This window comes from Balaenoptera musculus, chromosome 7 (assembly GCF_009873245.2).
Source record: "Balaenoptera musculus isolate JJ_BM4_2016_0621 chromosome 7, mBalMus1.pri.v3, whole genome shotgun sequence".
In the NCBI taxonomy this organism is placed as follows: domain Eukaryota; kingdom Metazoa; phylum Chordata; class Mammalia; order Artiodactyla; family Balaenopteridae; genus Balaenoptera; species Balaenoptera musculus.
The window spans coordinates 109,033,858-109,060,816 of NC_045791.1; the positions used below are offsets into that span (position 1 = coordinate 109,033,858).

A 26,959-nucleotide genomic window follows, 5' to 3' on the forward strand; every position below is an offset into this window, starting at 1 on the left:
TTCCATCCCTGGTCAGGGAACTAGATCACACATGCATGCCACAACTAAGAGTTCACGTGCCACAACTAAGGAGCCCATGAGCAGCAACTAAGGAGCCCGGCTGCCACAACTAAGACCCAGCGCAACCAAATAAATAAATAAATAAATATTTAAAAAAATAAATAAAGGGACTTGTCCCAACAGGATAAAAACCTTAAAAAACTGAAAAAATGAAAGTGCATGGCCAATCTGACCCAATAACTTCTATTTTTATTGAAGTATAGTTGATTTGCAATGTTGTGTTAATTTTTGCTGTACAGCAAAGTGATTTATCACAGAATATTGAGTATAGTTCCCTGTGCTATAGAGTAGGACCTTGTTGTCTATCCATCCTATATATAATAGTTTGCGTCTGATAACCCCAGCCTCCCACCCCATCCCTCTCCCTCCCCTCTCCCCCTTGGCAACCACAAGTCTGTTCTCTATGTCTGTGAGTCTGTTTCATAGATAAGTTCATTTGTGTCATATTTTAGACTCCACATGTAAGTGATAACATGTGATATTTGTCTTTCTGATTTACTTCGCTTAGTATGATAATCTGTAGTTAATAATCCATGTTGCTGTAAATGGCATTATTTCATCCTTTTTAATGGCTGCATAGCATTCCATTGCCATAACTTCTTTTTTAGGGATTTATCCTACAGATCTTTCTCCTGTACATGTCCACACAGAAGAACGTACAAAGGTATTCACTGTAGCACTGATGGAATAGCAAAGGGTGGACACGATCTAAATGTCTGACCAAGAGTGGACTGGTCAGATGAATTATGCTATACCCACCAAGTGGGTGTTATGCAGCTAATATAAAATGAGGCCAATCTGTGTGTGCTGATATGAAACAATACCCAATGTATATTATTAAGTGAAAAGAGCAAGGGGGTGGAACAATATATGTGCTACGTTACCATTTGTATAAAAAAAGTGAAATATATTTTTGTGAGTATATGTGCAGAAATCTACCCATCCCCTGGCACACACACAGAGCAGGAGGCCATGGTACAAATACCATAAAGTGCTGGGCTATAGCTTGTCAGGCTCTTGCGCAGTTTGCAGTGACCTACAAGGGGGCCCACTCTGTGCAGAGTTGAGGGCACCTGTGAGCTGGGCAAAGCCGGCTGGGGTGGGAGGACATAGTGGTTCTTGGTAACCAGGTGGGGCTGGCTGATGGGAGCCACGTGGAACGGAGTGAAAACCTAGCACTGGAAAGGGCAGGGAGTCACAGTTTGTGAGAAAACAGAGGGGCCAGTGGAGATCATGTCTCAGTGTGAACGTGCCATGAGAGAGTGAGCCCATAGGGACGATATTTAGACCATCTTTACCAATTTTTAAGACTCAAAGTTACTCCAAAGCTGCACTGTTCAATATGCTAGGCACTCTAGCCACATGTGGCCATTTAAATTTTTTTATTTTTTAATTTTCTATTGAAGTATACTTGATTTACAATGTTATGTTAGTTTCAGGTGAACAGTAAAGTGATTCAGATATATATATATATATATATATATATATATATATATATATATATATATATATATATATATATATATTCTTTTTCATATTCTTTTCCATTATGGGTTATTACAAGATATTGAATACAGTTAGTTCCCTGTGCTACACAGTAGGTCCTTGCTGTTTATCTGTTTTATATATAGTAGTGTGTATCTGTTAATCCCAAACTCCTAACATCCTCCCACCTCCCCCTTTGGTAACCATAAGTTTGTTTTCTATGTTTGTGGGTCTATTTCATTTTTTATGAATTAATTAGTAATTGTTTAGTAAGCTTTACCTACACAGGTTTGTATGAGTTCTGAAAAGTGTGCTTATCACAGTCAGACCAAGTTAAAAGGTGTTGCCCACCATTAACATTTTCATAACGCTTATTCCTTTACAATCATGATTTTCATTGCTTTACAATCCAGATCCTATTATTTTGCAATGAACACCAAACCCTAGAGCCTTGGAGCTCTCATCTTGGGTCGAAACCAAGAGTCTGCTCCTGTGACATGTGAAAGAAAGGGTCTCCGTGGACCACCCTGGAGAGACGAACATTTCACTGCTCTCTGAGCTTAGGATGGGGAGTCCGCCCACCTCTCAGGCCACTTTGAGCCTTGGCCAGACACAGTCTGGGGTGGGTAAGGGGGAGGGCAGACAGACAGTCTGCAGAAATTGGGGTTCCTTTGGTATGAGAAGGCAAATCTATGGCGGGGCACTGGGAAAGTGGAGCTTGTTCAACAGGACAGACTCTGAGGGATGGTTTTCCAGTTTGTACAGAGCACATGCAGAGCACGGGGGCCTGGGGCTGTCTCTTTCTGTCCTAATTTGTGTTCATGTCCTGTACAGACACAGGCTGAGGGGTATGTGCTGGTGGCCAGAAGACAGCTGGGAACCACGGGTAGTTTTGGGCATTAAAGATCTAACCCACTGAAAATCCCAGGAAAGCCTGGAGATCTAGCTTGGTCTACGGAGTAGGAGATTGTAGAACTTTCTGTGGTGTAACCAAAAACTGCCCAATAGTTCATTTGAATTAAATTCCAATAAATTTATCCCACCTCAATTTGTTTCCTTCCTTTGATTGTGTTCTCACCACAATTTAGAAGGGGGTTACTTACAATATGCCACCAAGTAACCTTTCATATTCTTACAAAATTGAAATTTATCTTTTGACCCTCACCTTTCTATTCTTTAATCTTTCTCTTTCTTAGTATTTCTTACTTCTTTATTTAGAGTTTCTCTTCTCCTATTTTCACCCCCTTTTTGGGTCGTAGTTTTCATCTAGCCATTGGCCTGCCAGCGCTCCAGTGCTTCTCAAGAGCAGGAACCCAGGAATTAAGAGGCAATGACTTAGTCCCAATGTTCCAAATATTAGCTGTGGGACCCTGGGCCTTAGTTTCCCCATCTTCAAAGTCAGAAGATTGAAAGCGTTCATTTAAAAGATCCTTTTTAGCTCCAGAAACCAAATTACTGAGTCAGTCCAAGAAAAAGTTTTTACTCCATTATATAGAATATATGAATAGAGCAAAGAATTAATTTATTAAAATATGTGCGAGATAATATACAGATTATTAATATAAAGCTAGTAGTACCGATGACTGAATTTACTAGTTGCCAGATTATTTTCTAACTATCAAAATTTAAATTTAGCAACTAGTACCGATGAGATGACGTGTCCAACTGGGATAGATCGTGGAGTGTGTGAAGAGTGAGTTTTGCTTATATACAAACTTTATATAGATTAAGAAATAATCACAAGCTCTAGAAACACTTGTTATGCACAACTAACTTGGTGGTCAGCCTACAAAGATCTAACTGAGAGAGGGCAGGGCTGGTGGACGTAGGGCATCAGTGTGGGTCTTCAGACAGGCAATGGTCAATCTCCTCCCTGGAGAGTCGGGCCCACCTCCATCCCTGGCTCCTCAGAGAGGCATTACTTTTTCTTTTTCTCCTTTTTCCCTTTCTTCTCCTTCTCTTTTCCTTTGTCCTTTTCATCATTTTCTTTGTTATCTCCTTTTAATGCCAAGGCTCGCTTTTTACCCATAGGGGTCTTGGCGTACCAGTCCTGAAATCGAACAGACGTTCAGGAAAATATCAAAATGATGTGAATTCACTAGTATGCCCTTAAAAATAAAGAAAAGCTCACTGAACGGAAGGGGGCAAGAAGCCATTAAATGTTGGGCATTTCGTGTATGTTCAATACAAATTCTTTCTACGTGGGTTACCAACCTCTATTTCTATACAATTTGAAACTTCTATCTCAAGGAGTTAACAGTTAAGGAGGATCACTGGCCAGATCTAACCAACGACCCTTCCCAACTAAGTCACCTGACTTCCTGGGAATCTTGCTCTATCCCGAAGGTGTGGGTTTTCTTGGTAATGTGAATGGCTCCCCATGGTTCAGACAAGGCCACCAGCAGCTGGACTGAGGGATACTGTTAAAAACATGGCAGAAATACTGGAGCCAAAATACCCCAAAGCACTTAATGATTGCAACTGGCCCTGTGATGACATTTTTCTCAACTTTCACATTTATTTGAAATCTGAGAAACACTTTGGTTTACAAGCTCTGTGGTTATAACATTTCATTAAATGACTATGCTACAAGTTATTTATCAATTCTCCCATTAACGGACATATAGGTCATTTCCAATATTTTGTTATTATGAACCGTGTTGAAATTCACAATTTTTATATCTCCTTATACACAAATGAGAAAACTTCTCTGGGGCATATACACAGAAATAGAATTCCTGGGTTGTAGGTCATGAGCATCTTCAATTTTATTTGATATTTCCAAACTGCACTCTGAAGTGTGTGAGTAGGACACTATCTCAGTCTTTGTGTGTCTTAAAGTGTCTTTATTTTTTCTGATCTCTTGGATGTTAGTTTAGCTGGATATAAATTTTAGGTAGACAGTTATTTTTCCTCAGCACTTTGCAGATATACTCTCACTTTCTTCTGGTGTCTATTTTTGCCAAGGAGACGTCTGATCTCCCAATTGCTTCTTTGCAGGTAATCTGGTATCTTAAGACTGGCTTGTTGCCTTGTTCTTAGGTTCACAATAATGCATGTAGGTGTAGATTTGTTTCATGTGTTCTGCTGGTCATGTGGAGTTTGTTTTTAACCTAAGAAGTCACGTCTTTAATTAAGGAAAATTCTCAGCAAGTATCTCTTCAAATAATTGTTTCTCTGACATTTCTTCTCTTCTTCTAGAACTGCTGTTAGTTGGGTGTCAGTGTCTTCAAAGGTTCTTACTTGCAGTTTATAGGTTTTATGTTTTTATTTTTCTATGTTGCCTTCTGGGGGGAGCTCCCCAGGACCATCCTCCAGTCTGATAATTTGCTCTTTGACCATGTCTAGTCTAGTGTTCACACCTCTTTTATTTTTTGGCTTTTTATGTTACGTACCTTATGTTTCATTTCAAAGCTTTCTTTTTGTGATTTTTTTCTTAATTATCTGTTTTTATTCCATTTCTGCCTGTCTTTGTTTCAAAACTTTGTGTGCATCTCTAACGGAAGTTATGCCTTCATTTATTTTCTTGAACATCTTAATCATATTAATCTAAATGTTTTTGTTTAAACTATTGTCTTTTCTTTTCTTTTTTTTTAAAGTATTTATTTATTTATTTATGGCTGTGTTGGGCCTTCGTTTCTGTGCGAGGGCTTTCTCTAGTTGTGGCAAGTGGGGGCCACTCTTCATTGCGGTGCGCGGGCCTCTCACTATCGTGGCCTCTCTTGTTGTGGAGCACAGGCTCCAGACGTGCAGGCTCAGTAATTGTGGCTCACGGGCCTAGCTGCTCCGTGGCATGTGGGATCTTCCCAGACCAGGGCTCGAACCCGTGTCCCCTGCATTGGCAGGCAGATTCTCAACCACTGCGCCACCAGGAAGCCCTAAACTATTGTCTGTTAATCATTTTTGTTTGAAGATTGTATGTAACACTAGATTTCCAAAATGTTTTGGAATTTTGATTTTCAGATTTGTTTTGGTCTCTCTCTCTCTCTCATTATACCTACCTCCCTAGCAGTACTGCACTTGCTTCCACGTGGTTCTCTAAACCCACATCCAGAACCAGGACTTATAGGGTGTTTAGAAGCTAATGCTCCTTGGTGATATTGGGATATCAAAGATCCAGTCATAGAAGCAGCAGATTTGTCATTTTATCTTCTACACTCCTAATCTTTTTTTGTTTTCTATCATTTATTTCTCTCTATGCTACATGCCAGGCATCTGGTTGTCCCTGTGTTTGAGATTTATCTTTGTTTCTGGCACTTGGGGATTTTTCTCATTCTTCTTTTAGCATTGACTCACCTTTCAACGTAAGGTTAGGTGGCCAAGTACTTAAGGTGATGGACTCCTAATTTACTGAGGCACAGTATGGAATGTGGTCAACAAAATTGGCTTTGGAGTGAGATTTGAATTTTAGCTCTACTCCTTTTAAGCTGTGTGACCTGGAACAAGTCATTTTGCCTCTTGTGGTTTTTGTTTGTTTGTTTTGTTTTGGCTGCTGCAGCAAATTACCATATGGCTTAAAAAAACACATTATCTTATAGTTCTGTAGATCAGAAGTCCAAAATGGGTCTCATGGGGCTAAAATCAAGGTGTCTGCAGGCTGTGTTCCTTTCTGGAGCTCCAGGGCAGAATCTGTCCCCTTGTCTTTTGTAGTTTCCAGTGGCCACCGGCTTTCCTGGCTTGTGGCCCCACCTCTACCTTCGAGCTAGCACTGTTGTGCTACCTGGAGTCTCAGTGATTCCTCACGCTGCCATCTCTCTGGTTTCTCTTCTTGTGCCCTCTTCTAACTTTTATGATTACACTGGACTCACAAGGATAATTAAGGGTAATCTGTCTTAAGGTCAGCTGATTAGCAAACTTATTCCATCTGAAACCTTAATTCCCCTTTGCCATGTAACCTAACACAGGCCCAGGTTCCAGGGACTCGGATGTAGGCCTCTTTGGGGAGCCAATATTCTGCCTACTACACCTCACTATAACTCAGTTTCCCCATCTGCAAAATAGGGTAAATGGTGTGGTCTAACTGAGTCTAACTGGGTGTCTGGCACATAAATAGTCATAAGTATTAGCTAACACTATTATAACTATTACATCATTATCATGCAATATTTTCTCCATCATGTCCATTGTGCAGGTACATGTGTTTGGAGAATCTGCAAGACCCTAGTCTGACACGTTGTCAGAAGCACAGCTGGGTGAAATTCCTCAGGGTGAAAATGATAGACCTGATTACCAGCAACTACAGCCATGGAATCACATTATTCGGCAGAGTGACAGTTTCATTCCATCTATCCATCTGCTCAATCCATTTGCCACTAAACAAGTTAACTGAACATCTAGGTGGGACAAGGTGCTGTGCCAAGTCCTGGAGATACGACAGGAAGCAGAAATGGATGTGGGGTCCGCAGAAACTCTACAAGCCAGAAGGGAGTGGCAGGACATATTTAAAGTGATGAAAGGGAAAAACCTACAACCAAGATTACGCTACCCAGCAAGGATCTCATTCAGATTCTATGGAGAAATTAAAACCTTTACAGACAAGGAAAAGCTAAGAGAATTCAGCACCACAAAATTCAGCTATACAACAAATGCTCAAGGAACTTCTCTTGGTAGGAAACACAAGAGAAGAAGACCTACAATAACAAACCCAAAACAATTAAGAAAATGGTAATAGGAGCATACATATCGATAACTACCTTAAATGTAAATGGATTAAATGCTCCAACCAAAAGACATAGACTGGCTGAATGGATACAAAAACAAGACCCATACATATGCTGTCAACAAGAGACCCACTTTAGACCGAGGGACACATACAGACTGAAAGAGAGGGGATGGAAAATGATACTCCATGCAAATGGAAATCAAAAGAAAGCTGGAGTGGCAATTCTCATATCAGACAAAATAGACTCTAAAATAAAGACTATTACAAGAGACAAAGAAGGACACTACATAATGATCAAGGGATCTATCCAAGAAGAAGATATAACAATTGTAAATATTTATGCACCCAACATAGGAGCACCTCAATACATAAGGCAAATGCTAACAGCCATAAAAGGGGAAATCGACAGTAACACAATCATAGTAGGGGACTTTAACACCCCACTTTCGCCAATGGACAGATCATCCAAAATGAAAATAAATAAGGAAACACAAGCTTTAAATGATACATTAAACAAGATGGACTTAATTGATATTTATAGGACATTCCATCCAAAAACAATAGAATACACTTTCTTCTCAAGTGCTCACGGAACATTCTCCAGGACAGATCATATCTTGGGTCACAAATCAAGCCTTGGTAAATTTAAGAAAACTGAAATTGTATCAAGTATCTTTTCTGACCACAATGCTATGTGACTAGACATCAATTACGGGAAAAAATCTGTAGAAAATACAAACACATAGAGGCTAAACAATACACTACTAAATAAGCAAGAGATCACTGAAGAAATCAAAGAGGAAATCAAAAAATACCTAGAAACAAATGACAATGAAAACACGATGACCCAAAACACGATGACCCAAAATTGACATGGCTACTATGTCCACTTCTAAAAACAGAAGTACCAAAGGACACAGCAATCTGACTACTGGGCATATACCCTGAGAAAACCATAATTCAAAAAGAGTCATGTACCACAATGTTCATTGCAGCTCTATTTACAATAGCCAGGACGTGGAAGCAACCTAAGTGTCCATCTACAGATGAATGGATAAAGAAGATGTGGCACATATATACAATGGAATATTACTCAGCCATAAAAAGAAACAAAATTGAGTTATTTGCAGTGAGGTGGATGGACCTAGAGTCTGTCATACAGAGTGAAGTAAGTCAGAAAGAGAAAAACAAATACTGTACGCTAACACATATATATGGAATCTAAAAAAAAAAAAAAGGTTCTGAAGAACCTAGGGGCAGGACAGGAATAAAAACGCAGACGCAGAGAATGGACTTGAGGACACGGGGATGGGGGAGGGTAAGCTGGGACGAAGTGAGAGAGTGGCATGGACATATATACACTACCAAATGTAAAACAGATAGCTAGTGGGAAGCAGCTGCATAGCACAGGGAGATCAGGTAGGTGCTTTGTGACCACCTAGAGGGGTGGGATAGGGAGGGTGGGAGGGAGACACAAGAGGGAGGGGATACAGGGATATATGTATATGTATAGCTGATTCACTTTGCTACAAAGCGGAAACTAACATACCGTTTTAAAGCAATTATACTCCAATAAAGATGTTAAAAAAAAAAAAAAGAAATGGATGGGGGGGATGGGGTTAGTGGTGATGGTGGTAAAATGATTTCGTTTCCCTGAAAAATGAAAAAAGTGATCAAATGTGCCAAGAATGGATGTGAGAAGCATATGCTTTCTCATCCCAGGTTATAAAATGGTAGCATTTCCTTGTTTTGCTTAGTGTGATCGGTTCCAGTTATTGGACCTCAAGCACCTGTAACAGATAGAAAAACTTCTAGAGATCATTTCAGAAAGTTAAAAACCCAGCTAAGAGAAAGCATAGATTTTAACACCTAAGCTTAGTTCCTCAAAATAAGGAGAAACATTATTTTAGAAAGGAGAAATAACCTAGGGATTTCTGAAAAGGATATATCGCTTGAAGAGGATGAATATTTGCAATTAATACTAACAAGGTTTAAATAGTTAACAAGTATACTGATTCAGACACTTGGCAAAATCTCCAGCCTGGAGTTGGAAATATTTCTTTTGAGTTTTTCTAGAGCAGGGGTCAGGAAACTATGGCTGATGGGCCAAATCTGGTCTGCAAATAAAGTTTTTGCAAATAAAGTTTTATTGGAACTCAGTCATACTTAATCATTTATGTTCTCTGTCTGGATGCTTTTGAGCCATGATGCAGAGTTTAACAGTTGTGACAGAGATTGCATAGCTCTCAAAGCCTAAAATATTTGTTATCTGGCCCTTTTTGGAAAAAGTTTGTCAACCCTCGTGCAGATCATTATTTTGGGGATCAGTATTGAGACTATTTTCAACCTTCATTGAAGCATCAGCAGCAAAGCAGAAGGGAAACAGTTTCTACAGTTGGTGGAAAAGTGACACGTCGTAGAGGGAATTTTCCTAATCCCAAGCAGGCTTTCAGAGACAAGAGGCTTGAACGGGAATTCCAGCTCTCTTTCCGGTGACTGCATGGCCAAGATGGTGGTGGATATAATTGCATGGATACAGTTTTCCTCCCTTTTGTTTCCAGTTGGCCAAGAAAACTACCTTTAGGTTCAGAAAGAGAACACAGCTGTACTCATTCTTATTAAAAGGATTTGGAGGGGTTGCCTGCTGGCCTGGGCCTTGGGGACGAAGGCTCTAAAACAGATTGTGCCTGGAAAAGGCACATCACCTTTGGCTAGTTCTTTTCCTCCCATATCGAGGGATATGGAAGAGTTAATTCTCAAAGTTTCCTCCAGATCTAAAAAGTTCTGTGAACATGTCAGAGTGTGTTCAAAAATACGAAAACTAAATGTTGGCGAATTTTCTTGTGATTTCCTATCGCAAGTGTACTGGAAGATGAAGTGTACCAGCGCAAATATGGGGCAAAAGCAGCACTGGCTGGAAGTACACTGTTTAGGGAATGTTTTTTTCCATGCAAAACTTGTTCCATTATGTGATTATGAAGTAAAAATCAGTGAGAACCAAGAGACGTGCGTGTGTGTGTGTGTGTGTGTGTGTGTGCAAATCCAATGGTTTTGAAGCTGCTACTCAATTCTACAATTTGGCTGTTCATTTATAAGGTCATGGATCATAATTTTCTGAAAATTTGGAAGACATGTGCTTTCCTGCTAAGGCCAGAAAAATATTGTGGCCCCAAAATTTCGAGTTTCTAAATTTTACCGGGTATGGTAGAGTCCAAATGCATGAAACCCAGGAGATTGGAGGGAGGAGGTGACGTGACAAGTGTTTGCTGCTAGGACCTGGCCAGATAGGCGTTGCGTTTACCTTAAAGCTTTCTTCTTCCTCTTGGTAGACGGGACTCATGCTGGTGAGAGACGTGACGAACTCGACGGCGGTGAGTGGCTTGTGAGATTGCTGCCGGATTCTCCGCTCCGTGAGCACCTCCTTCACCACTTGGACGATGTGTCCCTGCGTGAAGCCGTCGCTGATCTTTGCCAGGCAACTGATACTCAAGGCACCAGTGATGACTCCGCCGTTGCGCTGAATGATCTCTTTCCACAAAACTGTTGTATCCAAAATGATGGAAAAGACAGAGAACAGGAGTCACCACAGAGAAAGCAGCATTAACCCAGTTCCCAGGACAAAGCTGCGGCTCACCAAGAAAGGAGAGCAGCGGAGGTCTGCTCCAATTTGTAATTCAAATGAGCAGGAAGCCACAGAACCAAATGCTCTGCCCCGAGTGATTTTCAACCGTAAGGGATGCACATCGATGGCCCTGAGGTCTACAGACTACGAGCCCCTTGAACTGACAACGAAAAATTAAACTAGGGTCAGTATAGTTTTAGGGCGGTACCTTCCAAGATGTTCAAAATCTTCCAAAATTGGAAATTTACGTGGGTGTCTATGGCATTTGGCTAAGTATGTTTGAGCTATAAAGTTCATTTCTTACATGATTTTTATGTGTGGAATTGGAATGCAGAGTCCAATTTCTATCAGCTATGGCAGCGCTCAGTTCCCGTTGGGTGTAAGACACTGTCCCACATGTCCTATTAGACAGAGCAACTGGACCCTTTATTCTCTGCCCCCAACAATGGAAAAACATGCACAGATGAACAGATCTACCAGATGGGTGTCCTGTTGTTGTGTGGGTCAGTGGGACCTGGGGTAACCGGGAGATTTCACTTAGAACACAGGGACGCTGTGAAGATGAATTATGAAATTATCCCTGATGTTTACTTAACCTTAGAGATAGGATGGTCCCCATACAACATTTGAGATGAGATTACACTTTGAGAACTATGTCTATTCTGTCAAGAGAGGCTCCGGGGAAGTAAATGAGACTTGCTGTGGTGTGTTTAGTTCTATGAAGACAGTGAGGAAGGATGCAGGCAGGGGTAAGGTCTTCCGTATCAGAACCACCCGCGGCACTGAGAAGATTTGGCCAGATGTCTCTAGAGCATTTTGACCTTCTTTGAGGAATATCTGAAACAGTTTTTAAAAACTGAAGATTACTGCATGATCTGAGCACCGTCAGGTGTGTGACATGACTGCATCGTCCAAATACATTGATCCAAAAATACCTGATGAAATGAAAAGGTCCAATGACTGTCAAGGGATAGAATGACTTGGAACGTAACTAGGACCCACATCAGAGTCTGGCTTTTGGGGCCATGAGTTATTCCAACAATGCGCCTCCACTGTCCTCCTTGGTGGGGGATCCTTGGCCCCAAGGTGAGCTGAGTTGCTGGGAAGGGGTACATGTTATCATGGGGCCTGTGGTGTCTTCCAACGGTGGAAGGTTAACCATCAAGGGCTGAAAGCTGCAGTGAGACCAGCAAGGGCCACGGGGGCCCCCAAATTTGCCTGAAGCAACATCTTCCTCTTGCGTCTACACTGTTACTTCCTTGGTGGGTTTATTTGAACCTGAACCCATCTAAAGTAAAAGTGGGAGTAGAAAGATTTACTTCTCAAGCTGCTATGAGAAATGAGGACAAGAATGTGTACAAATCACTTGGAAGAAACTGTTCTGGCATATGGTGGACACTTTCTCTTCTGTAGCTTTATTACTGTTATTTCTGTAATTTTATTACTATCAAGTCATTCCACTTTGTACCAAAGTTTCCTAATGCTCAGTAAAACATCAATTATAAAAGCTAACACAAAGTAAACTACAGAGTATTTCTAAGCATATCTGTGTAAAAGACAGATTGGAGCAGGGGAGGATTACCCTTATCTAAGTACAACTGTTGTAGAGTTAGACATGAGGAGACACAACCCGTGGTAAAAACACACAGCAACAACAACAACCAGAGGACTCCATCCCTTGGGATGTCATCTGTCTCCTGTCCTCATTCATAACATCTAGAAGTGTGCGAACAGGTCTGAGTGGTGATTCTGGGAGCTGAGAAGGGAACACGTTTTATGGGACAGTCACTGGTGAGAACCCCTAAACCTGAGGACCCGGTAGATACCCCAGGCTGGGAACCCAGAGCAGCTTCAGACTTGGGCACCCGTGGGTGAAATTCCTACCTGCAGCGTGGAGGGGACAAACAGTGAGGGCTAAGGGCTTCCCAGCGACAAATATTGGCTCTCCCGTGCCCCCCTGTTAAGCTATGAAAGTCACAGCCTCCTTGTATTTTAACACAAAAATCCCTGCAAGTCAAGATTCAGTAATAGTGACGCAGACGTCGGGATTAACAGATACACACTACTATATATAAAGCAGATAACCAACAAGGACTTACTGTATAGCACAGGGACCTCTACTCAATATTTTGTAATAACATATAAGGGAAAAGAATCTGGAAAAGAATATACATATATACATACAACTGAATCACTGTGCTGTATACCTGAAACTAACACGATATTGTAGATCAACTATACTCCAATAAAAAAATAGTGATGCAAAAAACGACAATTACTCTGGTCTAGTGTGGACATGTAAACACCCTATTGACACTGAACATGTATGATATTTGTGTAAAGTCTTGGTCAAGCTTCGTCAAAATACCTAAAATATTGATGACTTCCCCAAGCTCATCATTTTTTAATGGTGGTGCAGTCACAGCTGTGGTGGGACTTGCCCACTTGCCCCCAGCCATCTCCAGATCCAGAGAAGGGGAGAGAGAATCAGGCTTGACTTCCTTCTCATGTTTGATGAACTAGACTTACTAGCCTTTAAAAGAACAGCTTCTACTGCTTTTACAAAGCCACCAGATCATGGGTTCTTGGCCCTTAAATAGCTGCTCTGGGGCAAAGAGGGGAGTCAGGCGTGGAGGGAGCTCCAGCCTGGTGGCTCATTGCAGTGGGAGCCCCACAGCCAGTACTGGAGCCACAAGCAGGCTGCCAAGCCTTTGGTCCAGCGGGGGAGGGGGGGGTGGGCACAAATGCACAACAGGCTTGGGGGCTGGCAATGGGCGTGGCCGTGAGGACCAGAGGCCAGGGCTACAGAACGGTTCAAGGCAGCTGAGGGGCTCTCTGGACCTACTGCCGTGTTTTACCTTCCTTTCTCGGATGTAGAGGGCTTCTCAGTTCTTCAGACTAATCTACATCCCCTTCCCCTTCTTTAGGCTGAAAGGAATCTGGTCTTTGGGGCCCCTTCTCTGCTTTTGGCATTCCCAATTGATTCTATCCTGGCTAGTGCTTGAGACGACATAGTCTCTTAAAATTCATTTTTATTTGGGATTTTGCAAAAGCACAAGAGGGTGAATAATGTGATTTGGATGAGCTTCTGGCCTCCGCTGTCTAGAATTCCAGAAAAATCGAAAGACATGGGCTGATAAAAAGAAACGAAATTGAGTTATTTGTAGTGAGGTGGATGGACCTAGAGTCTGTCATACAGAGTGAAGTAAGTCAGAAAGAGAAAAACAAATACTGTATGCTAACACATATATATGGAATCTAAAAAAAAAAAAAAGATTCTGAAGAACCTAGGGGCAGGACAGGAATAAAGACGCAGATGTAAAGAATGGACTTGAGGACACGGGGAGGGGGAAGGGTAAGCTGAGGCGAAGTTAGAGAGTGGCATGAACATATATACACTACCAAATGTAAAATAGATACCTAGTGGGAAGCAGCCGCATAGCACAGGGAGATCAGCTCGGTGCTTTGTGACCACCTAGAGGGGTGGGATAGGGAGGGTGGGAGGGAAACGCAAGAGGGAGGAGACATGGGAATGTATATATATGTATAGCTGATTCACTTTGTTATAAAGCAGAAACTAACACAGCATTGTAAAGCAGTCATACCCCAATAAAGATGTTTAAAAAAAAAAAAAAGAAAGACATGGGCTGGACCCCTCTGAGCAGACACAGGGTCCAAGGTGGGGGGCCTGTGATGAATCGGGTTATTAGCGGAACAGACCCCGGGGAAGAGAGGCAGGAGGAGGCATGAGGAACGTGGAGAGAAGGAAGCCCAAAGGGATTTCTGGGGACTAGACATGGCATTAATCAACCTGGGGGTGGATTTTCTTTGCAGAGACATTTTGAAGGAAACTGCTTTATTTGGGGAAAGGAGGTAGATGTTGAATTATATTTGGTAAACCTTAAGGACCGTGTTTCCTTGGGCTGATCTACCCTTCTCTTCTCAGCCCCGTCACTCCCCCGCACCGCCTGGAGAGTCTGAGACGTTGGATCGTGAGTGTTCCATGCACCTTTGGCCCTCTGCTGCCAGCAGACAGATGGACAAGCAAGGGCCCAAGTTATGGATTTGCAGCCCAGGCTTTACAGGCTGCAAGAGACCGCTTTTTTTTTTTTTTTTAATGGCTGTGTTGGGTCTTCATTTCTGTGCGAGGGCTTTCTCTAGTTGTGGCAAGCGGGGGCCACTCTTCATCGCAGTGCGTGGGCCTCTCACTATCGCGGCCTCTCTTGATGTGGAGCACAGGCTCCAGACGCGCAGGCTCAGTAATTGTGGCTCATGGGCCCAGCCGCCCCGCGGCATGTGGGATCCTCCCAGACCAGGGCTCGAACCCGTGTCTCCTGCATTGGCAGGCAGATTCTCAACCACTGCGCCACCAGGGAAGCCCCAAGAGACCATTTTTGATCATTGCAAAGACAGGAATAGTCTTTCTTTAAGATAGATGTCCCAGCCACTGTGGCTATGGTAACTTCAAGGTCACTGGAGGAAACGCTGGACAGCATTTATGATGTTGGCGAGAATGGCAGCCTGAACAAATCACCCACCGAGAAAGAAATATGTGAGACACATGTGGTTGAGTGGACAGAGCCCTGGGCCCAAGATGACCACTGCTGCAGGTTTATCATCCGCCCACAGGTGAAGGGATGCTTCCTCCTTCCTCTCCCACGATGCTGCCGTGAGGGGATTCAAGTTGGAATCTGTCTTGTGATCTGAGTCCCTAGAGAGGCCTGGCACTTTATCAAAAGAACACAACTGTCCTTGTTATACATCAATAGCTTCATTTTGAAAGGGCCTATGGTTTTGTCAAACAATAGAAACTGTTCAAAGTCAAGAATAATGTTCTAGCCCCTGAAAATTAATAATACTCTACCTTATTCCATTAAGATAGCTTAAAATATATATACAATACAGAGAGAGAGAGAGAGAGACAGAGAGACAGAGAGACAGAGAGAATCTACCCAAGGGGCATGAGAGTGGGAAAGCTCTGATGACGCCAGGAGCGTGGAATCCTCCGTAGTGGGCAGAGAACGTTGGTGCTCACCCATCTCTGTGTTGACTCCTTCCTTGGCTAAACTACACATCCCTGCCCCCTTGAACCTTGGTGGGGCCTCGTGACTCATTCTGGCCAATGTGGCTAGAAGAACTGTTGGCCCCTCCTCAGTCTGGTCCCTAAATCTCCTGAGAGATCATTTATACTATCTTTCTTTCTTTTCCTTTGATGCTGGCTGGTCGCAAAGGATCCAGTGGAGGGCTTGTAGGCCCCAGAAGATGGAGAAGTCCCTAGATGGGTGGAGAAATAACTGGGCCCAAAGTCTTCCTGTGCTTTGCATATAACATTGTGATTATGATCACACTTTATCAAGACAGAAACGAATGCATATGGCAAACTGAGTGGCTAATAAGCTAAGAGTTTACAATGTATGGGGAGTAAAGGGTTGTTCTTCTAGCAAATCACACTGACCAGGAACTTAAGATCAACCAGAAAGGACCATATATCCTCTCTGTTTTGGTGGTGCTATTGTGACTAATGAAGGATTAATAGAAACCAAGTCTGACCTAATAGTTTTTATTATTATCAGCAATGCACCATGGCTACCACATCATTGCTACCGCCATGTCCTCTACCACGACCGCCACCATGACCACCAGCATCTCCATCACCCCCAGGCTGCGGTCATGACCACCATCATCTCCATCACCACCAGGCTGTGGTCACGACCACCATCATCTCCCTCACCACCAGGCTGCGGTCACGACCACCATCATCTCCATCACCCCCAGGCTGCAGTCATGACCACCACCATCTCCATCACCACCATGCTGTGGTCATGACCACCATCATCTCCATCACCACCAGGCTGTGGTCATGACCACCACCATCTCCATCACCACCAGGCTGCGGTCATGACCACCAGCATCTCCATCACTTCCAGGCTGCGGTCACCATCACCACCATTTCCAACACCACCGTCATCATCTCTAAACCAAATCTACCACCACTACCATGGGCGGCCAAGACGACCCCTCAATGAGTCGCACCTTTGGTATTCACATGCTGTGTAGCCCACTGTCCTTGAACTTGGGCTGGCCCTGTGACTTTCTCTTGACCAGCAGAGTGTGGTGAAAGTGACTCTGTGTGACTTCTGCAGCTGGGTCACAAGGATCCTTCCAGCTTTTGCCTCAACCTCTTGAAACATTTCCCCTTAGGATGTTCCCCTTGGGGACCTAGCTGCCGTGCTGTGCAAGGCCACGAGGAGGGGCCAGGTATAGGAGGTCTGATCACCAGCCCCAGCTGAGCTCCCAGCTGACAGCCAGCAACAACACAGTCCTGGAGGGAATGGTCTTGGATGTCCAGCCCCGTCCAGTCTTCAGATGCCTGGAGTCCAAGCCGCCATTTACTGCGCCATCATGAAACACCTCGGGGAGAAGTCCCCCGCTGAGCCCAGTGGCCCCTCAGAACCATGAGAGGCGTAGTACTTTGTGGTTTCAAGCCACTGGGGAGGTCTGTCACACAGCAGTCGATACTGGAAAGCACCACCAGCACCACTGCCGGCTCCCTGGGCCATTTACCAACGTGCCATTTAAATATTCCTCCTCCACGCCCACCAGCACCGCCTCCTCCCCCTCCACCCGTGCTCCCCGGGAGCTGAGATGGTGCTGGACATTCTAGCTATGTCATATAAGGGTCACCACAGCCCCGTGAACTGAACACTTCTCCTACTTCATAGCTGAGAAAATGGAGGCTCAGAACGTCAGCCTACTTCTCAAGGTCATCAGCTATTCGGTGGGAGAGCCAGGATCAGAACCAGGTCTCGTCAGAACCCACGTGCCGTGGCTCTTCCCAATTTCACTGCACTGCCTCCCAGGGTCACTGTTTTGTATTGTTCCCATTTAAAAATAGGTTTCAAAAGAAGTGATTTTGAATCTGTCTATCCAAGGGAAAAAAATGGAAAAAAGTAAGCTCTTGTTGTATTTAGTGTTTAAGTAAATCAACATTCTCTTGGACTAGTATTTTGAGCCTGGAAAAAAAAATCGACCAGGTGAAAAGAAATGCTGTTGCATGGGAAAGACATCACCACCACGGGGACAAGCTGAGTGACCCTAATCTACCTGTCAAAAGAAAAATTCTCACCCACAGGGGCTTTTGTCTCCTTCAGGGCTCAAAATAATAATCCCTGGCCAGTTTCCTTTTGTCTTGGGTAAAAAGAATTATGTTAACAACAGAACAGAGATCTATTGATCTTGGGGTCTGGTGTTTATGTTTATGGCTTGGAGTTCGGCTGACGTCCTGGGGCACTGGGACTTACATCACCTTCTGATGGTCACTGGGTGACGAAGGAAGGCCACCCTCTCGGCTCAAGCCCACATGCCTGCAAGCCCACACCGGACGGCCCAGCCTCGGTTACTGCATACTGGAAGGGGTGAGGGGTACTTGCCATATCTGGAAGCATAGTCTGGTCTGGGAACCAAAATAATTTTTTGATAAACTTTGCAAAAAGGTTGAAGTTCAGCGTCAAAAGGTCGCTGTGTTGTCCCCACAATCAGAATCCTGTCATCTGGTTTCAGGAGTTTCAGGATTTTGGGAAGCTGTTTCTTCAGGCGCTTAGGTTCCATCTGGGAGGAAGAGAGAGGGAAAAAAATGAGCCCACATAAAGAAAACAAGAATTAAGAACAAAAGAAAATATAGCCTTGGATGCACTGTGGCAAACATTTGCTAAAAAGTGATGCCCAAACACACTGGCTTAGAGTTTGTTCCGGGTCGGGTCTCGGGACGTGGTTCCTGGTTTGCATGGTCTGAGGTGCTGGCGTTTCCTCTCCTTAAATCCGGTGTTCAGATTTGGAAAGGGGGAAGGAAGGAAGCACCTGACCGAACGTTCTAGCATCTTAACCCTAAGAATGGGAAGCAGGGCGGATTTCCAAGTGGAAGGAAGCTGGCTGGGATTGAGAATTGGTTTCCAGTGTGTTCCTCTGAGCTGTTTTGAAGGTGAACTCAAGACTTCCTTTGCCGACGGCCGTGACAATGAGGACCAAGGTCTTGGATCTCAGATCTGAAAACAGCTGGTTACATAAGAGTGTGAAACTTCTCTCTGAAGCAGTTTGGATGTAGTTTGAATCTGTATTATTTCAGTATAATCTCAGCACTAATGAGGGACAGGAGCAAGGCTTGAGGTACCCGAGGCAGGATAACTTCTGGCCTCTGGGTGGGGTGGGGGGGGCGTGGCAGATTTGGCCACGTTGCCATGGCAACGCACGGGCTTTAAATCAACCACAACTAGTGCAGCAAGAGAAGACGAAGTGGCTAGGGGTGATGGGGGGGGCCTCCACAGAGACACCCAATAACAATCTGGGCCTTTTTTGCTCCCATTTGGCTCAGGGGCAATTGAGCCAGAGAGTTAAAGATCCCATCTATCCTGGGGCTTTCCTGGAACCGCCCCAGCACATGTGAGCTGCTCTATAGAGATGAGGTCGCCTGTTGTTTGGCCCTGTGTGTCCTGCACACCTGGCCGGACGACAGCCCCGCACGTCTGCCCGCAGGAAGGGGCTGGCAACATCTAGGGAAAGGCGTGGGCGTGGGATAAATTCCACGCTCGAGAATAAAAGCGAATGGCAGGAAACTGGAGGCAGGGGGGTGACAGAGCTGTGAACGGCTGCAGGGCCTTTGGGACAAGGACACTCGTGTGCTGGGGAATCTGTTCCCTGGGAGGCCCTTTGGCTGCCCCGTGGAATTGGGAGTCAGGCCTGGGACAGCAGCCTGCTGGGCAGAGGCGGGGAGGGTGGGGTTAGGAGTGTGGTCCGCAGGGCCGGTGTGAGCTGGGTGGGTGACGCCGGGGAGGGAAGGGGGAGGGAATGGGCTGTGGCCATGCAGGGGGCCCAGTGTCGCACCCCTTCCTCCTTCCTTTTGTTTTTCCAACAGAAAGGCCCAGGTCCATGTCTGGATTGACGGGGTGCAGGGAAGATACTGGATGAGAAAGAGCAAGACGCCGGGCCGAGGGCCCGTTCGGAGGAAAGCCCAGTGGGAAGTTGCAGAAACTTTTGGCTCCAATGAGGCGTGCGGTTGGGGGCTTGCCTTGACCTTACAGGACAGGGCAGCTTGTTACTTCCCAGCCCGTCTGCCTTGCTCATTACTTCTTACGCCCAGGCTGCTTCTGTAGTACTGGTAGCATCTACTGCGTGTTTCCTGTGTTCCAGGGGTCTCGCTCGGTGCCTGACATGAACCTTCTCACCTTATCCTCACAGCCACCCCAGGAGAGGGACCCGTCCTCACCCTCACCCCGGAGATGCTGGCCTGAGGCACAAGGAAGCCAAGCAATGTCCGCGACCCAGAGTTCATGAGCCGGTCCCCAGCTGCCAGCACGGAGTTAGTGACTCCAGAACCTTGCTCCTCCCCCTGTTCTGGGGACCCTGCCTTTCAGAGGGGATGTGCGGGGGGCCTTGCTTGCCCCACCCCCAACTCCCTTCCTGTTTAGGGGCCTATAGCGATTGAGGGCTGCAAAGAAGACTTAAAATATCTATTATTATTATACTATGTTATCTATTATTATGTTTATATCATTATTATGGTATAGATCAGCTTTCTTGAGATATAATTCACATACCATATAATTCACCTATTTAAAATGTATGATTCACCAGTAAAATTAAAATATTAAAAAAATAAAATGTATGATTCAGTGGTTTTTAGTATATTCACAGAGTTGTGCAACCATCACCACAATTAATTTTAGAACGTTTTCATGTTCGTCACCCCCAAAAGACCCCAACCATTAGCAGTCACTGCCCATTTTCCCCCAACCTCCTTCTGCAATCCTAGGCAATCACTAATCTACTTTCTGTCTCTACAGATTTGTATATTCTGGATATTTCATAAATAGAATCATTCAATATGTGTCTCTATGTGTGTGTGTGGCTTCTTTCATTTAGGATAACATTTTCGAGGTTCACCCATGTTGTGGCGTGTTTCAGTACTTCATTTTTTTTTTTTTAATTTTTATTTATCTATTTATTTATTTTTGGCTGTGTTGGGTCTTCGTTTCTGTGCGAGGGCTTTCTCTAGTTGCGGCGAGCGGGGGCCACTCTTCATCGCGGTGCACGGGCCTCTCACTATCGCAGCCTCTCCTGTTGCGGAGCACAGGCTCCAGACGCACAGGCTCAGTAGTTGTGGCTCACGGGCCTAGTTGCTCCACAGCATGTGGGATCTTCCCAGACCAGGGCTCAAACCCATGTCCCCTGCATTGGCAGGCAGATTCTCAACCACTGCGCCACGAGGGAAGCCCAGTACTTCATTTTAATTGCTGAATGACATCCATTGTATGGTTATGCCACATTTTATTTATCTACTCATCAGTTGATGGACATTTGTTTTTCTTACGCTTTTTGGCTGTTGTGAATAACGCTGCTATGAACATTTGTGTATAAGATTTGTATGGACTAATGTTTTCATATCTCTTGGGTATGTACAGAGGAATTGAATTGCTAGGTCTTACGGTTACTCTATGTTTAACCTTTTAAAGAAATGCCAGACTGTTTTCTAAAGTGTCTGCACCATTTTACAATCCTAGCAGAGAGCAGAAGATTTAAGTTTCTCTGGACCCTTACCAACACTTGTTATTGTCTGTTTTTCTTACTTTTTCCTTTTATTTAGCCAACCTAGTGGGTGTGAAGTGGTATCGGATTGTGGTTTTGACTTTTACTTCCCTGGAGGCTAAAGATGTTAGCATCTTTTCACGTGCTTAATGGCCATTTGTATACCTTCTTTGGAAAAATGTGTATTCAGATCCTTTGCCCATTTTTTAAATTGGTTACTTGTCTTTCTAATATTGAGTTGTAAGAGTCATTTATATGTTCTAGATACAGGTCCCTTGTCAGATTAATGACTTGCAAATAGTTTCTCCCATTCTGAGTTGTCTTTTCACTTTCTTGTTGATGTCTTTTACAGCAAAAAGTTTTCAGTTTTGATGAATTCAGTTTAAGTTTTCTTCCGTTGCTTGTACTCCTGATGTTGTATCCAAGACACCACTGCTTAATCCAAGGTCACAGAGGTTTATGTCTCTATTTTCTTCTAAGGGTTTTATAGTTTTAGCTCTTGCTTTTAGGTCTGTGGTGCATTGTTGGTTAACTGTGCGAGGTAGGGGTCCAACTTCATTCTTTTGCAGGTGGCAATCTAATTGTCCTAGCAGCATTTGTTGAAAAGACTATTCTTTCTCCATTGAATTGTCTTGGCACTTCTGTCAAAAAAGTCAATTTTTTTGTAAATGTGAGGGCTTATTTCTGGACCAGTTCTATTCCATTGGCCCATATGTCTCTCCTCAGGCCAGTACCACACTGTCCTGATTGCTGCAGCTTTATGGTAAGTTTTGAAACTGGGAAGTGTGAGTTCTCCAACTCCATTCTTTTTCAAGATTGTTTTGGCTATTCTGGGTCCTTTGAATTTCCATATGGATTTTAGGATCAGCTTGTCAATTTCTGCAACTAAGGTTGCTGGAATTTTGATGGGGATTGTGTTGAATCTGTAGATCAATTTGGGGATTCTTGCCATCTTAACAATAAGTTTTTCAATCCATGAACATGATGTATCTTTCTATTTATCGAGGTCTTCATTAACTTTTTTCAACAATGTTTTTGTAGTCTTCAGAGTAAAGTCTTGCACTTCTTTTGTTAAGTTTATTCCGATTTTTTGGATATTATAAATGGAATTGTTTTCTTAATTCTAATTTTAATTTTTTCATTGCCAGTGTATAGAAATGTTGCTTTTTGTATATTGATCTTATATCCTATCCTACAGCCTTGCTGAACTAGTTTATTAGTTCTAATACTGCTTTAGTGAATTCCTTAGGATTTTCTGTATACAAGATCATGTCATCTGCAAATATAGTTTTATTTCTTCCTTTTCAATATGGATGCCTTACTTAATTTTCTTCCCTGATTGCCCTGGTGAGAACCTCCAATACAATGTTGGATAGAAGAGGTGCTCTTAAGGGGAAAACATCCAGTCTTTTACCATTAAGGATGATGTCAGCTGTGGATTTTTTTGTAGTTGCCCTTTATCAGGCTGAGGAAGTTTCCTTTTCTTTCTATTTTTTTAATCATGAAGGGGTGTTGTATTTTGTCAAATGCTTTTTCTGCAACTGTTGAGAGGACGGTGTGGTGTCTGTCCTTTATTTTTAATGATATAGTATATTACATTAATTGATTTTTGGATGTTAAGCCTGGGATAAATCCCACTTGGTCATGGTGTACAATCCTTTTTCTGTGTTGTTGGATTCAGTTTAAAGGGACGTTCTGTAATGTAACTCACAGCAGAGAAAGAGATGGGATTTTTACAGCAAAATAAATCTCACAGGCTGGGCCTGAAGCCAGATCACCAGGCAGCTTCTGATCATTTCCTCCTGCCCTCACAGAAGTCCAGAGGCTGCTTGGCTCTATCAGGAGGGAACAACGGCCCTGCAGGACTCCTCCCAGGAAGCATGAATGGGGGTTGGGGACAACAGAGGAGCTTAAAAGAGGGCAAAGCACAGGAGAGGCATGACCCAGAATGAGACTCCCTGAAATCCCGGAAATGGGCATAAGGATGGAAACCTGCTCTCGAAGGGGTGGCTCCCCAACCCCTACCCCAGGTCTTTGCAGAAGCCTGCCTTTGCTCAGACCCATGTTTCTGGGCTGCCTAGGATAGGGAGGCATGTTTGGTGGGCCTTGACTTTGCTACTGAACTTCCCTCAGGGGTCGGGCTCTCTGCAAAAATGAAAAGCTCAAGGAAAAAAACTCCATAATAACAGGCAGATGATGTAGCAAATGGTTCAGTGCACAGGCTTTGGGTCAGACAGATCTGATCCCAGTCTTGGCTCTGCTCTTAACAGATGTGTGACCTTGGGCAGGTTACTCAGCTTCTCTGAGCCTTAGTCCCTGCATCTGAGAAATGGGAATAATCATAGGTCCTAACCTGGAGGGATGCCATGAGGGGTGTATGGCATAATGTGTCTGTCTGACAAGTGCTTGAAATATAAGTGCTGGTAGGAAATCAATGCTAGGTCTGCTCTATTGAAGAGAAAGGTTTCTAAAGGAGAGTCATAAAAACTGGGGGCTTTATGATTTGAAGGAAACTAGCAATATTGCCAATGGAGCTGAAAATGACGGTGTAAAAATCTCCCCCAGTTTCCACTGCACTGGATGATGAGACGTCAATTGCTCATCTCTGAGGAGCTGCCTCCTAGGCCTCATGCCGCTGAGGAAAGACCTCTGCTGAGATTCTGGAAGAATATTCCTTATAGGAATATCTACACCTGTGCCAGGAAAAAATCCACTGCATTTAGACAAGGCTTGGAGAGTTTGGAGATATTCAGAATTCATTTTACCAGGGTGGATCCAAAGCTCTCTTATGAAAAGTTGTTATACTAAAAACGTAACCCTTTGAAAAGGCAGGAGGAGGGGCAGGGTCATGTGGTAGGTGGTGATGGAGGAGGAGTTTGGACAGGCCCTGCCTGAGTTGGCAGCATTGTGGGGGAGGTATCCCATGGGCGATTCTGGGTGATGTCGGGTGATTGCACCTGAGCCTCAGGGGAGAGCTGCAGGCTGGTGATGGAGTGGGGGCACTCGTTGGCTTAGGGGTGATTTGTTAAGCTGGTGCCCAAGGAGGGCGAGGAGAGCAAAAAGGTCTGTGGGCCTGAGATGGAGTCTCAGTGAGCACCACTGTATTTAAGGGGTGGGTAGAAGTGCATGGAGGAGACACATAAGAAAGTGTTGGTGGGGTCTGAGGAGACCAGGAGAAGGCTATGGGGGCTAAGGGAGGACAGAGTTTTACAAGCTGGGGCCCACTGGCGAAATGGATTTCAAAGAACTTTGTGAGAGCAGTTTCCATGGAGCTGGAGAGCATCAAGTGGACAGTGGCGGGTTGAAGAGTGAGCGGGGATGGTGAGAATAGTCTTTTAAGAAGCTTAATGGAGAACAACGCAAGGTGGTGGCCGCGACTGGGGCGTGTGTGGGGTGCACATGGAGCTGCCCAAAGACCGGTGGAAGAAAGACTGACCCCAGGACCCTGGTGAGACTGGAGACTACTACTCTGTGGGGGCAGACACACGCTTGCAAGGTCTGAGCCCATCCCCAGCAGCCTGGTTGCCATGGTGACAGTGGTGCAGTCCTGCCTGTTCTGAGGCAGGAGATGATATTGCTGTCTGTGTCTCCTGACAATGGCAGGGATGCCCGAACTTAATTAGCCTGTTTGGATAACAAATGTTGATCCTGGGCCGCAGCCAGAGTGACATCTTCACTGATGGCGAGTCCCATCAGGAGGGGATGGAAATGAAAGGTGAGTACATTCAGCCAACACTCTTCTGCACTTGGGCCACCCCTGTTCCGGTTCAGAGCCGCGTCCATTATGCATGAGACTGGTGTGCTCATCCATCATGTCAGCCAACATCCCCACCATCACCTGGCAACCTTCTCAGCCGCCCCGACCGCTGGACCTGCCAGCCCCACACCACCTTATCATTGTGGGCAATTTCAAATTAGTGTCTAACACCCATGCGGCAGTTTCCGTTTGCTTTTCTGCAGCCAGCTCCAGTAAACCATGGCAAAAGCCAGCTCCAACCCAGCCAGCGCTTCCCTCGCGGAGGCCCTACTGTCACGTGGGCAGGGCTCCTGCTGGATGGAGTCACGGGGGTAACGGAGCAGAAAACGCAGCAGCAGCCCGTCCTGCCTCATTCCTTACTGCGTTCACCTCACACACCAACAGCTGACCACGGCTCCAGCCTCAGAGGGTGGAAAGGAGGGCCCTCCTCCTGGGAGGGGAGGGGGAGGGCGCTGTCCAGGCATCTGCCAAGTCCCTGGGGGCTGGGTGTTGAGGACAACGTGGAGGGCAGGGGTGGTCAGGGTCCAGGGGACTCCGGAGCCTGACACATTTGCCTCTAAGACCTGAGGGCCCCACGGGCAGTCTTCAGGATGTGGTTTAAAGTAGCCTGGGGGTTGAAGAGGGGAGGAGGGAGGACGCAGGTGTAGTAGAAGCGTGGAGGGTCAGCCGGGAAGCCAGTGCTAACACTGGACCTGCATCCAGGCAAGGAGAGGGGTCCTGCCTCTGAGTCCCAGCACTGTACTTGACCAGCTGTGCGCCCTCTCGGGCCTTTGTCCTCTCCTGCAAAACACGGGAAGGCCGCCTCCCTCCCAGGGTGCTAGGAGCTTCCTGACCTACGCGTTGTGCCTCCTGGGTGTCCTCTGCCTGTCGCAGCAGCCCTAGGGGTCCCTGTGCCCAGCTCTGCACCCGGGAGCCATCGCTGCCACCTGGCCTTCTCCATTGCCTCCCTCCTTATGACTGCACGAGCCTCCACACTGTACCTCCTAAAGGGCCTGAGCCCAGAGGTGGAGGCCTCGAGGGTGGAGCTAGTCATTGTGGGTGAGAATTTTTTTCGAAGAGCGTTCCTGGAATCCCTCCAACGCCCTGGGTGGACGCCGGGAGTGCTCTGTGCCGTGGCTGTAGGTGGTGGTTTCTCTGCAGGTGGACATTCTTCTCTAGGTTTCAGCACCTTGGGGATCGGGGGAGCCTTTGGGACGGAGGCTGGGCTGGGTGGCAGTAAAGACGCCGGGTTCCTGGATGGCCAGGTGATGCAATGTGGAACCGGTCGTGCTACCTCCTGGTGCCTCTCGTTGGCGGATGCAGCTGCTGCCCTTGGAATTTGGTGGTCACCTCCAGAGCATGGACGTCCGATGCTCATGACTGCCCCAGGCCCTAGAGGCTGAGGGACTTGGGTAAGGACAGGAGTCAGAGGCTGGAGGTGGGGTGGGAGGGAGAGGAGAGCTGGCCCAGCGCTGGCCCCAGAGGCAGGAAGGCAGCAGGAACCCTGCAGGCCTGCTCTCCGAGGGGCAGGCCCAGGACGTCGAGCTGGAGGATGCATAGGCAGTGGTTCTCTGCCCACCGTGCTTTCCCCTGGCCGGGGCACTGGAGCTGGGGCCCCTGCACTGCTGCAGGGGTGTGCATGCCCCTTGCAGCTCTGTCTGTGCCTGGGCTGGCTCAGGCCCCCAGTTGGCCTCTGGACATTTGGGGGCCTAGGGACTCTTCTGCTTGTATTCATCAGGCATCCTGGGATTTTCCCAGGTTGTGATTCAGTCCTCAGTGCAGTTAATTCCCCGGACGGACGACAGACTCTTCTAAT

General features: G+C 45.4%; 1 protein-coding gene across 1 annotated transcript in view; it reads right to left on the bottom strand.

Moving 5' to 3' along the window:
• Positions 1-3,127: 3,127 nt before the first annotated feature.
• Positions 3,128-26,959, bottom strand: part of IQCA1 (IQ motif containing with AAA domain 1) — a 172,123-nt gene continuing 148,291 nt past the window's right edge. The window contains exons 17-19 of the mRNA XM_036858051.1: positions 18,260-18,437; positions 10,509-10,747; positions 3,128-3,595 (exon numbers count right to left, since the gene is read on the bottom strand). Of these exons, the coding sequence (XP_036713946.1) occupies positions 3,464-3,595; positions 10,509-10,747; positions 18,260-18,437 (549 nt within the window). The 3' untranslated portion in view covers positions 3,128-3,463. The remainder of the gene's footprint in view (positions 3,596-10,508; positions 10,748-18,259; positions 18,438-26,959) is intronic.